The sequence below is a fragment of the Varanus komodoensis genome, unplaced genomic scaffold (genome assembly GCF_004798865.1).
Source record: "Varanus komodoensis strain SLA01 unplaced genomic scaffold, ASM479886v1 scaffold1, whole genome shotgun sequence".
In the NCBI taxonomy this organism is placed as follows: domain Eukaryota; kingdom Metazoa; phylum Chordata; class Lepidosauria; order Squamata; family Varanidae; genus Varanus; species Varanus komodoensis.
In genome coordinates this window covers 124804697-124818776 of record NW_025335268.1, presented here as the reverse complement: position 1 = coordinate 124818776, position 14080 = coordinate 124804697, and the positions used below count along the sequence as shown (strand labels likewise).

Below are 14080 nucleotides of genomic sequence, written 5' to 3'. Positions count from 1 at the left end.
CTAGGGCTGAACAAAAAGGCTGCTTTGATGACCACACTTGAAGGATATTAGCCCTAGTCTTTCTCCATATCTGTCATCCCATTACTTTTATCAAAGAGTGCAAAAATCCAAGGGACAGGACACAGATGCATACTAGGGTTCTGGGCTGGGAGACATAGGAGCATGGGGCTGAGATCTCTATCTGCTTTAGGTTGCTCTTCCAGAATGTCAGTATTAGCACGTACCCTTCTCTTGGACCTAGGGTACCCATAGCAACATCTCTGTGCAACTTTCTGTGTCTTAACTATGGAGAAGTAGTAGAGAGTAGTACCTTATGCATTCAGACCCACATTCCAAAGAGTTCACTGGAGCATGAATGCTGGTTGGCTCTGGGGAAAGATTCCTAGTCCCTGCTAGCATTGCACAATTATGAAAGGTCCCAAAGCTACAGTGGCTGGAACCGCCGTGTAGTCCTCTCTTTCAAACTGATGCTTGTGAGAGGGCTGGTGCATTCATCTGCTGGGAGCAGGCATAGGCTTTTCCATTCTCTGTGATTTTAAATCCTCACGGCTGATTTGATCTGCAGGTTGGGGAGCGCAAGTTAAGGCATGCTCAACTGCACTGTCTTTAGGATTTTGTGTCTCTGATGGCAATTCCCAGTGAGTATCCATGGCCCTCCACCACCAAATGCAATGCATTTCAGTGGCCAAGAAAAACTTGTGGATATCCCTTCATTTAAAAGACAAATGAGGATCCCCATCCTCATAAATACATAATCCCAGGAAGCTAGGAGGGAAGTGTGCATGTAGCTGGCAGTATGCTAAGGGTGTTTATGGCAGCTGAATGCCTTTATGATCAGGCTAAGCCGTTTTAACTAAAATGGTGCCCACTCCAGTGCATGATCCAGGTGCCATAAAAACATTTTTTATGTTGCCTGTGTGTGTTGCCCTCAGTATTGCTGTCCAGAACTGTGGTTAGTATGTGATCTTTGGCAGCTTTGCATGATAATGCAGATCCCTTGTGAACTTGTGGAGCACATTCATGGAGAAGGGTCATAGCAGAGCAGTATTGTATATGAAGAAAGTCCCAGGTTCATTCTCTGGTATCTCCAAGCTGGGTTGGGAAAGATGTGTGCTAGAAATGCTGGAAAACTTGGTGGATGGAAAAAGAAATGCTGGAAAAATCAGTGTGCACTGGGTTAGGCAACTGGATGTCCTTCACATGTTTTGGACTATAAGCCAACATGGAAAATGATAAGGGTTGAGAGGTGCTATAGGCCAAAATGTTTGGAAAAGCCCAGGTTGATGGCCTCATACAGTTAAGGCAACTTCCTGCACTGTCATCTAATGCTGTGATTTTACTCAAACAGAAGTAAGTGGGAAATGGGCAACTACTTGTCTTTGCTTAGTTTGTAATCTTTGAGATGTTTTCTCTCACCCCATTTGTACAACAGCAGTATATTTATTGGCTGATAGGGCAGGACTACTTGATGCTTCAGTAGATGCTAATATGTGGTTCATGGATTGCTTAGACCACTCTTCTCTTTGCTTTCACAGATTCCACAGATAAGCTATGCTTCCACTGCCCCTGACTTGAGTGACAACAGCAGATATGACTTCTTTTCCCGTGTTGTCCCCTCAGACACCTACCAGGCCCAGGCAATGGTGGATATTGTCAAAGCATTCAAGTGGAATTATGTTTCAACCTTAGCCTCTGAAGGCAGCTATGGTGAGAGTGGAGTTGAGGCCTTCATCCAGAAATCCAGGGAGAATGGTAAGGAGTGTCCTTTCCTATATGTTTTGAAATCCTTGGAACAAGATGAACACAGATGCTGTTTTGAAATCCTTGGAACCATGGATCATATTTATTGTTCTTGTTGCTGTAAGAGCAGGGACGGGCAATTTGAGGCTAGGGATGTGGAGGAATCTGTACTGGGGCTGAAATCTGACAGATTCCCTTATCTCAGCTCTCTGGACTCTGGTCTTTGTCACAGACCTGCGTCTGAGGTCTTGGTGGATAATTGAGTCCCACATGGTGCAGAAGCAGTGTTCCTCTTCTGCTGTATGTGCAGCAGCACTGCTGATGCAGAAGGTTGTTTGAGTGGGGTTTACCAGGGATGGATCCCAGCATGACTGATGCTCAGGCAGCATCCTTCTTTCATGTCACCTGCAGCAGCCTTTGTGCTGCTTCACCTGACATTGAAAAAGCTTGTTGGTTGCAGAGCCTTCATTCTGTGGGTCTTCATGGGCTTCCTTTGCAAGACTGGGTCAAACATGAGAGGAAGTCCAGCAATGCTAGAGGGGTGGATTGCAGTGAGATTTGTCCCAGCCTAACTTGTGGCTATTCAAATGCTTTGTTTTGCAACCCCCATCAGCCTTAGGCAGCCTAGTGAGTAATAAGAAAAGACAGGAATTGGAAGCCAAAATAGCTGGAGGGCTTGTCGTGCTGAGGAATGAGATAGGGCGCCACAGTGCCCCATGGGGTGATGAATAATGGGATTTACCAGATAAATGCTATCTTTGTTTTAGCTCATATGCCAGGCTTGGAAGCCACAAATGCCATTCCAGAATTCTACTCGAACACATTTGTTCATTGTGAAGTTAACAGCTGAGAGAATAATAGGCCTCCACTGGTTACATTATCCATAAAAAGATAATATCTGAATCAGTCAAGGGAAATTTGCTAGTGGTTGGTGTTGCTTTGAAGGGTCTTGTGCCGGTTCATACTTCTTCAAGTTCTGGCACAGTACTATCAAGAGACAGGTGAGATGGGCATGACCAGCACACTGGATCGTCTTGCAACGGAGTGTCAGTCACGTTCCCTGACTCCCATTTGCAAATGGAAACGTTAGGAAAACAGCAGCAGTGGCTAGCTTTTACGCAGGATCAAGAGAGCATATTGGCTTCAAAATGTTTTATTAGTCACACAAGTAGAAAGCCATCGTTTTGAGATGGCCATGATAAGGAAACTGCAAATATACCTCTAGACTCTTCCATGCCCAGAGATGGAAAAAATACTAGTGTCCAGTGTTTGTTTGGTATAGAGTGTCCTTCTCCAAGCTGTTGCCCTACAGAAGTTTCAACAACAACCCCCATAATGCCTGACTATGGGCTATGCTGGTTGGGGATGATGGGAGTTGTAGTTCAAAACCTTTGAGGAAGTCTGATGTAGATGATGAATGCTTAAAATACCAACACATGAAAAGGCAAAAATATCTGTGCAATATTTTGTATGCCACTAACAAAGTCAGCAGCCTTTCTTCTATTGTATCAGTGTGGACCGTGCTAGACAGAGCTACATTTACAAAAGAGGTAGCCAAATGTCCAAATGGGAAAAGTTCTAATACCTTGCTGAATACCACCTCCACCCACGATGCATTGCGAGTGAGCCTCAGTGCTAAGACACAATGTGCGGCACACCATTTGTTTTCAGCCTGGGACAGTGGCAATGCATTATTTACAATCATTGACAATCCAGTGGGGATTCTAGTTTGCACAACTGCTTTCATCTCAGTTGGAATGGAGGGGGTGGTTTGCTGGAGAGAACACTAAATATTAGGCAGAGAAGAGTTTAAATCATTGTGAAACCTGTACGGTTGCCACATTTTTACTGTCTTAGTTTCGGGCTTCAACCGCAGTTTGAAAAACACAACTATGACAGGTGAAGCTTTTCTCATCATTTATCTCCATGTCAAAAAAAACTTTGTCTGTAAAATGTCAGACTGCTGTTAAAATCATAGGAGCAAGACTGGTAGAAAAGGTGGCAACTCAATCTGAGATGCAGACTTCTGGCATAGATACCAAAGTGCTTCTTGGCTTCCAAAGATTCATCAACAAAGTCCAGAACTGGGCTCTTGGAAGCTTTACCAGTGAAATATTTGTCTTTGCCTCTCTCTCCCCATCTGTTGGAGTAGTCAAGAGAGGTACCTCTTCCAACCCTGAGCAAAGCATCTGTGTTTCTGTGCTTATACATCACATCAAGCTCATTGTAATTGCTTATTTCTAAGGACCACATGGTGTCCAAATGTTAGACATTGGTAATACCCTGCAGATATAATCCTGCTATAAATCTCTCCTAAGCTCTTTTAATTGCACAGCCTAGGTGTATTTGTTATTGTAACTGTCTGCAGAGGAATGGCAGCTTTCAGGGCATTGCAGACAGAGAGGGAAGGATTTGTCCCAGCCATTCTATGTTTAAGACACCATGTGCTACACAAAGAAGCGCTTGCTGCAAGCAAAATGGTGTGAGAAGAAATTCCCCCCCCAGACAAATCAGACTGTGAATCAGGCCTCCTTAGAAGCTGTAGGCAATTTCACCTCTCTGAATGTGTGACTTTACTGAGAAGAATGGCTCACTACCACTCTCCATAAGCAATGAACAATCAACAGAAAATGATGACATCCCACTTCAATCCCTTCAGAGGCTTTGGATACTGGGAGTTGAGGGAGCAGCTAGAGTGCACAATCAGGGGGTTGCCACACACAGACACACATCCCTCCTGCCACACTCTCACATTTGGGAACCTCTGGATTATATGTTGATACTACTTGGTTTTGGTACCAAGCACCAACCTCTGGATTATATGTTGATGCTACTTTGAAAGGTGGAGAGTCATCCCATCATTCTTAGAAGAATGGTGGTCAACTTATACCCACAGACTAGGAATGATTCAGGGAGGAACCATTTTCTCCTGAGATGATGGAGATGAATTTGAGATGCCTTGTGTGTTTAATCAAACACTCAACTGCAAGCAGACGAAATAGGAATCTTCTAGGGCTGATCTTTTCTTTTTTGCTCTGACTGATTATCTTTTGTTCTCTAACCTGTCCAGAACTGTTAAAAGACCCTTTTCACTTGAAGGAAACTTTGGGAGGTTGCTTTTTCTTTTGGTCTACCATTAAAGGCAATTGTCTTGAACCAATGCTGGTGGACATGTCATGGAAAAGAATGCTGAAACGAGTTCCTGATGGGTGTGAATACTTATAGAACCAGCAGATGGCACTTCAGCATTTGCTGCACACTTCCTATGATTTGCATTGTGGGATGAGTAAAACTTCTTTCTTTCTGTGTATCCCAAATGGCTTCTTCAGTGCCAGGTGAATGGCATGGAAGATATTTCAATAGATATCCCAAACCTATATTTGCTTTGATACTCAAATTTGTAACTGTTAATGGACAGAAGCTCTGTGGCTTTGACAGCCACCTAGCAGACAAAATTGAACAGATGATTTCACTGCATCTTCCTGCCAGGAAAAGATCAAATGTTGATTTCCACTGGGTCTGTAATGGTTAAAGGTACAGAAACTGTTCAGAAAAAAGAATTGGTGATGAGCCACTCAGTCACTGAGCATCCCATGACAAGCTACCACCAATCCCTTAAGTCACCTTCTCCTTGGCTTTCTCCAGCAGCTTGCGGGAAGAAGGTTGATAAAGGAACTGGTACAGCAATGGGACAAGAGGTGCTGTGGTTGTATTTTCTCACTGATTTATGATGTTATAGTTTGGATCTCTGGGTTGCAGTTTAACCAAATTAAGCAGACAGTATGCATAGGCTGAATTAACCCATTGTTTCCCCTAAGTCCCTGTCTCCTGCTCAGGGATTGTTGCATAGGACAATCAAGTTTTACGTGTAGGTATGTACAAAACATTGCTGCTCCTACAGAGTCTGTGATGTGATGTGAAAGAATTATGTGTCCTCTTTGGGTTTAGGGCATATCTGAATGGCCTTTTTGAAGGGAAACTGCACTGAACTATTCACTGAACTACTATAGTCCATGCTCACCTGTATTTTATCCTCTACTGGTCCCCTGTCAGTCTTTACCCAACTACATCACTTGCAGGGCTGGCAAAAACTTGGAGGTAGAGTCACACTCTGGGCCTGTAAAAAGCTGCTGCAGCTGCTGCTACTGCTGCTGCAGCAACTGTAGCTCATCCTCCTCTCTTGGTCTCCCCCAGATACCAGTTCAATGCACTTGATGAAGCCAAAACAATTAGATGCCTTTTGTAGACGTCTTCCCCTTCTTTCAGATTTAGCCATTCATCCACTTTGTGGGTTCAGGACATCAAACCAGGTTTCCGATTTTCATCCCAGTTTTTGGGTGATACATCAGCCCAGGCTCCAGGGAAGTCATAGACAAACTGAAAACACAGCTTCAGGGTTGGAGAAGCAATGCATTTCTGTATGCTTCATACATACAGATAAAGTCATATTGCCTTCAGCCGCAGCAGGGTCATGGCATGTCTGCTGACAGATTTTCATCTTTTTAAATTTGGGGTTTCTTCTGTAAAGGCAGACTGATCATGCTCTGTGTTCCTTTGCATCTGACTCATTCCTAGATGATATGATGCATCCCAGTGCATCATGCCCTACTTGATGTGTGGAGCTGGGTGGAGGAGATAAGTTTTCCGTGATGTTGGACAAATCTTGGTAGGCACAGGGGAGAGAAAAATATGTTCTCAAAGGAACAAAATATGGCTGATGGAACTGACGTCCTGCTGGTAATGCAAAATAACCAGCTGATAAATTACAGAAGAACTCACCTGCTATATGAAACTGGATTTCTACCCCTCTTTAATTTTCAGAAGAGAAAAGAGGAGGCATGTGGTGAGAAGGGAGAGGTGAAGGAGAGAAGCCATTTCTTTAGCTCTCCAAATTGAAAACTGAATTGAAAAGCTGTGCAATGCTGCTGACGTCCCCATGCAGCCTAATCCTTCTGAAAGATTAAAGATGTCTTTGGTCATATATTGTATTGATTCATTCTCTGAAGTATAAATCATTTGTTCACCAGCAGGCTGGCAGCCAACCAGTGCTTACAGTTGAATGTTTAAGGGAGGTGTGTGTGGGCGTGTGTATTTTTCACATTTAAGGGGAAGGCAAGGAGGAGCATAACAGGGGCATGCATATAAGCAAAACTTGAGCTCATCAAAGTCCTCCAAATTTCACATCAGAGCGTGTTCCATCTTGCATCCATATGATAATTTGGGGGTTTTTTTGCATGAACATTTGTGCATATTTTTGTGGATTGTTCCAAATTTATTCATCAGTTGTGCACATCATTGACATGTACACATATTTCCACCATTAATAAAAGAGTATTTCCTTACTTTTTTAAGCAGACACTTGCTGTTAAATTGATTTTTTGTTTGCAAATTACTGTGCAAGCTCAGAAACATATGGACTTTGATTGCAGATTGTATTCAGTTTAAGAGGTGCAAATTAGATAAATTCTGGTTAAAACGAAATGAAATGAATTTCTCATACATCTTTAGAACCTCAAGGTCTTCATTCAGAAATATATCCACCCACCAAAGCATTCTAAGGGGGCCATACGCTTGTCTTTGCCAAGATAACTTATTCCAGATTGGTGTTTAAAGCAATTGCTTTGCCAAAATACTGAGCAATGAAGCTGCATTATTCAGACCCAGAGAATATCTCATAGTGTTTGGTCCATCAAGCAACATCACTAAAGAATTTCTTCTCTGTTCCTTACTCTTAAGTTCTGTTTCTGTTTTGCTGATGGAAATGCCACATGCCCTTGTAGCCTTTGTAACAACAAAAGGCATGTATGCTATTATGGTTTATCATATATTTTCATTCCCAAACATCACATGGTAGCCTTTGTATATGATGCTTTGGTTGATATAGACAAAGAACAACTTGGCATAGCATTGATGACACAACCATAACATCCTAATCTTAATCATCTTAATCTTATTCTTCAGACAGAATAATACATGTCATCTCCTTACACTACGGGTGGCCAACTTGTTTTGGTCTGCAATTCCCATTCGCTTTAGGTAATGCAAACAATGTATAGGATCATGAGGGCTGTAGGTGAATACATCTGGAGGGCCACAAGTTGTCCACATCCACTTATACCAAGACACGCAAAGTAGGGATGTGTGAGGAATCCATTCAGCTCCCTGGACTTTGGCCCACTTTCTTACAGCCCTGAGTCCAGCTTGGTGCTGAGCACACTGCGTGTTCACAGGGGTGCTTGCCAGGAACTGAAGGCTGCACAAGTGGTGTCCTCCTCCTACACACGCGATCTGCAGGCTTGCTTGGTGCAACACTTTCTATGGAAGAAGGGCGCTGGGTTGCACAACAGGAGTTCTGTGAGTGTCTGCAGATGGCTTGGCTTGGCTCACTTCCTAAGGCAGGACTGAGCATGAGAAAAAGCTGATTGAACAGAAGAGTGGGATTTCAGGAGGATCGCTGCAAGCCTAACTCAAAGTGGTGATGAGTTAAACAAGTAATGAAAAATCTGGGTGGAACTGGGATACTTACTATCTAGATCTATCAAAACAGTATGTGTCGTTTCGTTACTTCTAGATATAACATTTTAGGAATTTTATGGAAACATGTAATTAACTTTTATGACTGCATAATTTTATAAAGAACTGCAATGTGTTTTAGTTGTTTGTTAATAACCCTTCTCTTTACCCAAGCCTTCCCTGAATGATTGTGCTGCCCAGTTCGTTTGTTCAGTACTTATTATGCAAGTACTGAACTACGGGTTTAAATATTTTAATGGGTAAGGCTTTTTGCATTTATGAAATTTAATTCTGGGTTTTGCAAACCACTTAGAGATTTTTTTTTAATAAATAGCAAGCAGTAGATACATTGATGAAATAAAATGGGTTATTGAGGCTGCTGGTACGAATGAAAATAATTCAGGTATCTAGTACAGCCAACATCTAAAGCTTTAGGGTCTAGTTACTGAAGAGATGAAAAGCTACTTTGTCCTTCAGGTTTTTTGTTCAGCTCAAATACCCTGTTCTTCCTCATGTGAATCCAATAGCGTGGAGAGATGTGAACAGCTGAACAGCTTTTCCTGGGCTCCTTACTGTATTGTGTCTTCTGCATTTCACCTTTCTTTTTAAGTGTTTCAGAGGTTCTCTTTTAATTCACCCATCCTCAATTCTTCTCCTTCGCCTTTAGCTTTAGCTTTCCCCAGAAGAGTCAAGAGTTCCCAGAGCACAGACAAATATGATGAAAGATTTAAGTCTCATATAGGGAAGGGTGAACAAATGATATTCATGATTGCCAGAATTCTCTGAACTCTGAATTCTCTGAATTCTCACTGCTCATCCCATGCCCAGTTCCCATTAGTGCTGATAATGTTGCTCACTCTGCACAAACAGGAAATATGTGCAAATCAAACAGCATTCAAATTGGATATTTCTGTAAATCTCTCCGAATTTGCACAAACATTTGTGCAGATGTTCTCCATAGATTAAAGTGGGGCTGATTCAGTCTACTAAGGATAGTTATGGAACTCTGTGCAAATCATACTGGAAATTAGGAATGAATATGAGCACATTTTCAACAATTTGAGAATATTTTCACTGGACACATACTTGCTTTTGCACTTGCATTGGGAGCTTTGATTGGGGAATGCTCACATTTTGCGAACAAAAATGAAATTCTCCTATATTCCTAATCTTGCAATAGGGAGCAACTATACAGTCATGAACGATAATGTTGCATTTCCAAATAGCAAAAAATGAATGGTGAGAGTGACTGTAGTCTTGGACCAAAGATCTAGATGCAGTTATCATTTCTGCCATGGACTCATTGTTTGGCTCATGTAAGGCACTAATTCTCAGCTTCCCCTCTGTAAAATGGACATATCCAGGATGCACCTGCTTGTAAAACTATTGATTGCACACCATTTTTACTAGAAAGATATAGGAACTTAGGAAATAAAAAACGACAGCAGCTCCACTTCTGTTCACTGCATGTTTGTATCACACCTGTGCATTGCACATTTTATTACACATTACAAAATTGAGTTCCAGATCTGCAGAGTGGCTCAGTTAAGCAGAATGGCCCATTTACTGTGTGTGAGCTAAGAAAGAGATTGCCTTTCAAATTGATGGCCAAATTGTAGACAGAAAGGATATCATATAGTCAGTAATGTAGTGGTACATTATGAAGTGCAAGCTCTTACTGTAATAATCTGCATAGACAGGATCCCAAAACTTGGCCAGTAATACAGGCCACTATGTTAATTCATGAGACTTCTAGCAGTTTTCATTTCAACTAGTAGCAGGGCTTTCGTAAAACTAATGACCCTTACTTGCCCATTTAAGACCAAGGCACCCCAAAATACTTTGAAATACGATGGGGTATGATAGGAAAGAACTGCCAGAACTGCATCCTTGATATTTCCGGCTCATAATCTCTGGATAGTGCTCTCTGCTTAATCCTGCTTTCTTCAGAGTGATGGCTATGTCCCTATGATACAAAGTGGTGCTGTCCAGCAAAGAAACTGTTGTAGAAGTGAGCATCATCCTGCAGCAGGCGGAAGTGCGAACAACAGAGTGGGTTAAAAAATGTTTGGCTACTCTCTTTGGAAGAAAATAGCAGTTGCTAGTTCCCTGCATGGTAAAGGTCAGCTAATATAGACCTGCAAAATCATGTTTACACACAAAAACATATTAAATGGACAAGTAAGGCAGCCTTCCCCATCTTGTAGCCTCCCAGAGGTGTTGTCCTGAACTTCACATGATCTTGCAGTTAGCAGCCCACTTCTCCTGTTGGTGGGGATTGTGAAAAGTGTCCTTCAGCCGGCACGCTGGCCAGGAATGATGTGCACCAGGTTGGGAAATGCTGAAAATGAGGCAACTGCAGCCCGTCCTCCTACTCCATTACCAAGCTGGGTACATTCCAGGAAGGATCTGATATTTGCAAATATTACCAGGTTTTAATGGAGTATAAACTTGACACCTTTGCTCGCCTCACCCAATTCAGTGGAATTATCCCTGGAGGCAGGTGCTTTAACTTGTCTGAAGACTTCAGATGACCAAAAATTCGCTGCTCAGCAAAACTTGGCAAGGATTTGTCAAGAATGAGAAAGCATTTTGCTGACTGTTGCTACAGGATGCTTAGAAGGGATTAGCACTCCACAAAGTGGCAGCGCTGGCTGCCAGCTACAGACACTCCCAGCATCTCCCTGTAGAGACCCTTGTGGAGGATGGTGCTGAGCTGCCCGTGCGCTACGTCAGAAGGACCGAAAGATGCCCTGCTCCCAACCTTCATCACTCATGACTCACAGAGGATGAGAAAAAGGAATGTGCGAGCCATTGTGCAGCAGATTATTAGACCATCTCAGCTATGCTAATGAGGGAAAGCTGGCTCTGAAAGTGCACTCAGTTGTGGTAATCACAACATGTCCTGTGAAGAGTGGAAAGGAAGCTAGATTGAGCAACTTAGCTGCTACTTGGTCTCTCAGCAACTCTTTGCAGAATTGTTTTGGTCCTGCTGGCTGCAAGCTCAAAATGAACCCGCAGTTCTTCCGAGTCTCTCTCCTCAGGCGAATGCAGCAGGAAATGAGGGGCTGACTTTGTCAAGAGCTTCCTGCCATCTCGGAGCTGGCTTTTTTTCCTTGGCTCTCTGCTGCATAAGCCATTCAGAAAGATAGAGTGAGATGGGAAATAAAGAGTGTTTTCTGAGGCAGTGAGAGCCCTGTGGTGCGGCGGCTGCTGTCTATTACTAATTTAACTGTATCTGAATGGCACATTAAGTTCTGGTGAGATCCATGGGACACTGGGCTATTTAGTTCTACTCAAACTGTGTTATGGCCTTATAAATGGATAAAGGGAATAAAAACTTTTGAGGTGACGAGCTTCTAATCAAAGTGCTATAAATAGGAACTGTGCTAATTCTAGGCTTCTCTGCTACCATAGCTGCGCTTTGAGTATACACAGAGAAGCCCGTTCAGGAGTCTCGGCTCTTCAGGATTTTTAAATTGACAAGAGTGGTCCCTGTCTAGCAAGGCTGGTTTTGACATATGCCTCTGTGTGAATTTCAGAAGAAACTGGATGCAAATTTGTAAGGACGCCTTTGTGTGACAGGAAGTAATATCCCTGGCACATGCTTGGCTTTGCTTTCAGTGGATTGTTTGCATAATAGCGACGGGAGAACCTGTGAAGATTCATCTTACTGAAATTCTCTGAGCTTCATCTCAAAGCTTGCTTCACCTTGTTTTTATTCTTGATATTGAGCTTTATAAAAAGTTTGAACAGGGTAAGTGCTTATCTGGGTACATTATTTTTTAACATGCTCACCCAGATATACATTTCCCCCTATTGACTGTAGCATGGAAATGAATCTGTTTCCAAAGTGTGCATTTTCCAAAGTGTGCATATTTTTCAAATGTGAGTGCAAGCATAGGACCATGCATAATTTCCTTGAAAAGAATATGCTTGAATTAGAGTTTGGAGGTGTGAATAGTGCAAATCTGGGACAGAAAATGAATCAAAAGGAAGTTCTCATACAACCTTATCAAACAGATCTTGCTCTGTGTCTGTGCATATATTTGTGTGTCATTTTCTTTATACATGGGATTTTATCTGCATGCATATGAAGGAGCAGCAGGACTGTAAAACTGTAGGTGTGGTATATTTGATAGATTTGTGGCATACAGCAGTCTGAACCTGAGCCTAGACAGTATGGTTGCATGCTGTAATGTTACTGGATATTTGTACAGATCTATCTAAATGTCTTCTGTTACCATGCATAGAAAGCATATGGAGTTTGGGACCCCAGCCAGATGTGGCCATAGTACCCCTGAAAGGTCAAGTTTTGGCTTGTGAGAACTCTTGGGAGCTACATGGTCCCTGGATCTTCAGGTGGCAGGAATGTGCAAGGAGCACATGTGCAAAGCAACAACCAGGGTGCCAGCCATGGCAGTTCCTGGGCCATATGACAGCTGTCCGTGCCTTGGTTACCATCACAGTTAGACTGCTGCAATGTGCTTCATACAGGTTTACTCCTGAACAGTGTCTAGGACACTGATGGTGAACCTGTTGGAGACCGAGTGCCCAAACTGCACTTATTTATCGCAAAGTGCCAACACTACCATAAAACCTGAAAACTGAGGTTTTAGTTTAGAAAAAACAACTCATAGTCAGTCCAAGCAAATATATATATATCTGTGGCAGCTCACTGACTGGCCATGCGAAAGCTCGGACGAGTTGCTGTTAATGAGTTGTGGCTCATGACGTCATCCCCTGGTGCCACTACTCTTTTCTGAGCATGTGCATGGCCCCTATGTGTGCTGTTATCCGATGCTCGGCTGCTGGAGCGACTTGGCTCTTGTGCCAACAGAGAGGACTCTGCGTGCCCGCTGTGGCTCACGTGCCATAGGTTCGCCATCCCTGATCTAGGAGCTTTCCTTGCTGCACAATGTGCCAGCTAGCTTGCTAAGCTGTGCATGCTATTACAACTGCATCTTCCCAATAACGAGAGGTCTGTGCTTGTTGACTGTTGCTTTTCACACTTTACTTGAAGTGTTGGCTTAGGGCCTGGCTCTCTGTCTGACCTGGTACAAATGGGGTCATTTATGAAAATCAGCAGGGGACCCACTTTTGGAGGCGTCCTTCCTTTTAGAGGCCAGCTTGTTTCGTACATGGGAAGGGACTTTTTCTTTAGTTGCGCAATGAACTAAATATTTTCATAGAGAGTTTAAGGTGATCAGGACTATCCCCTAGCTGATTGCGTTGCATGGGAAATATTCTAAATCTGAATCAGCCCAAAGGATCTAAAAATTGACTACGTATGAGTCAAATTACAGTGCAAAATATCAGGCTTTTGTTTAGCTTAGGATTGTAAGGTTCTTCAAGCAAGATCATTTGCATGTCTTAATTAAAATAGATGGTTACTCTTACTGTGCTGAGATGAAGCTTTGTAATGGTTGAAAATATGGTGAAAGCTGTATTTTGATGTCAACACAAATCAACATTGGAAATTTGCCTATTGATTACCTAAATCAGGTTGTAGGAAACCTATGGCCCTACATATGTTGTTAGACTCCATTCCCATCATTCCCACACTGCATGCCCAATAGTCAGGAATTATGGGAGTTGTACCCCACCATATCTGGAGACCGTAGGTTCCCCACTCCTGGCCTAAATGAAGATCAATAGAAAATTCACTAACTTTTATTGCAAGCTAACCATCAGGTACTGTCAAATTTTGATTGTTACTGCATGTCTCCTGTCATATCCTGTCAAATATTGATTCCTTCATGCCAGATTCGGGCAAATAGAGGCTGTCTCATCAAGTCATATATTGTTCTTCGATTTGACAACACTA

The 14080-nt window shown here is 42.6% G+C and overlaps 1 protein-coding gene across 8 annotated transcripts in view; it reads left to right on the top strand.

Moving 5' to 3' along the window:
• The window catches only part of GRM4 (glutamate metabotropic receptor 4), a 325286-nt gene that overhangs the window by 137980 nt on the left and 173226 nt on the right, over positions 1-14080 (top strand). For all 8 annotated transcript variants that reach the window (XM_044444316.1, XM_044444358.1, XM_044444332.1 and 5 more), the window contains one exon: positions 1536-1752. In XM_044444316.1, the coding sequence (XP_044300251.1) occupies positions 1536-1752 (217 nt within the window). The remainder of the gene's footprint in view (positions 1-1535; positions 1753-14080) is intronic.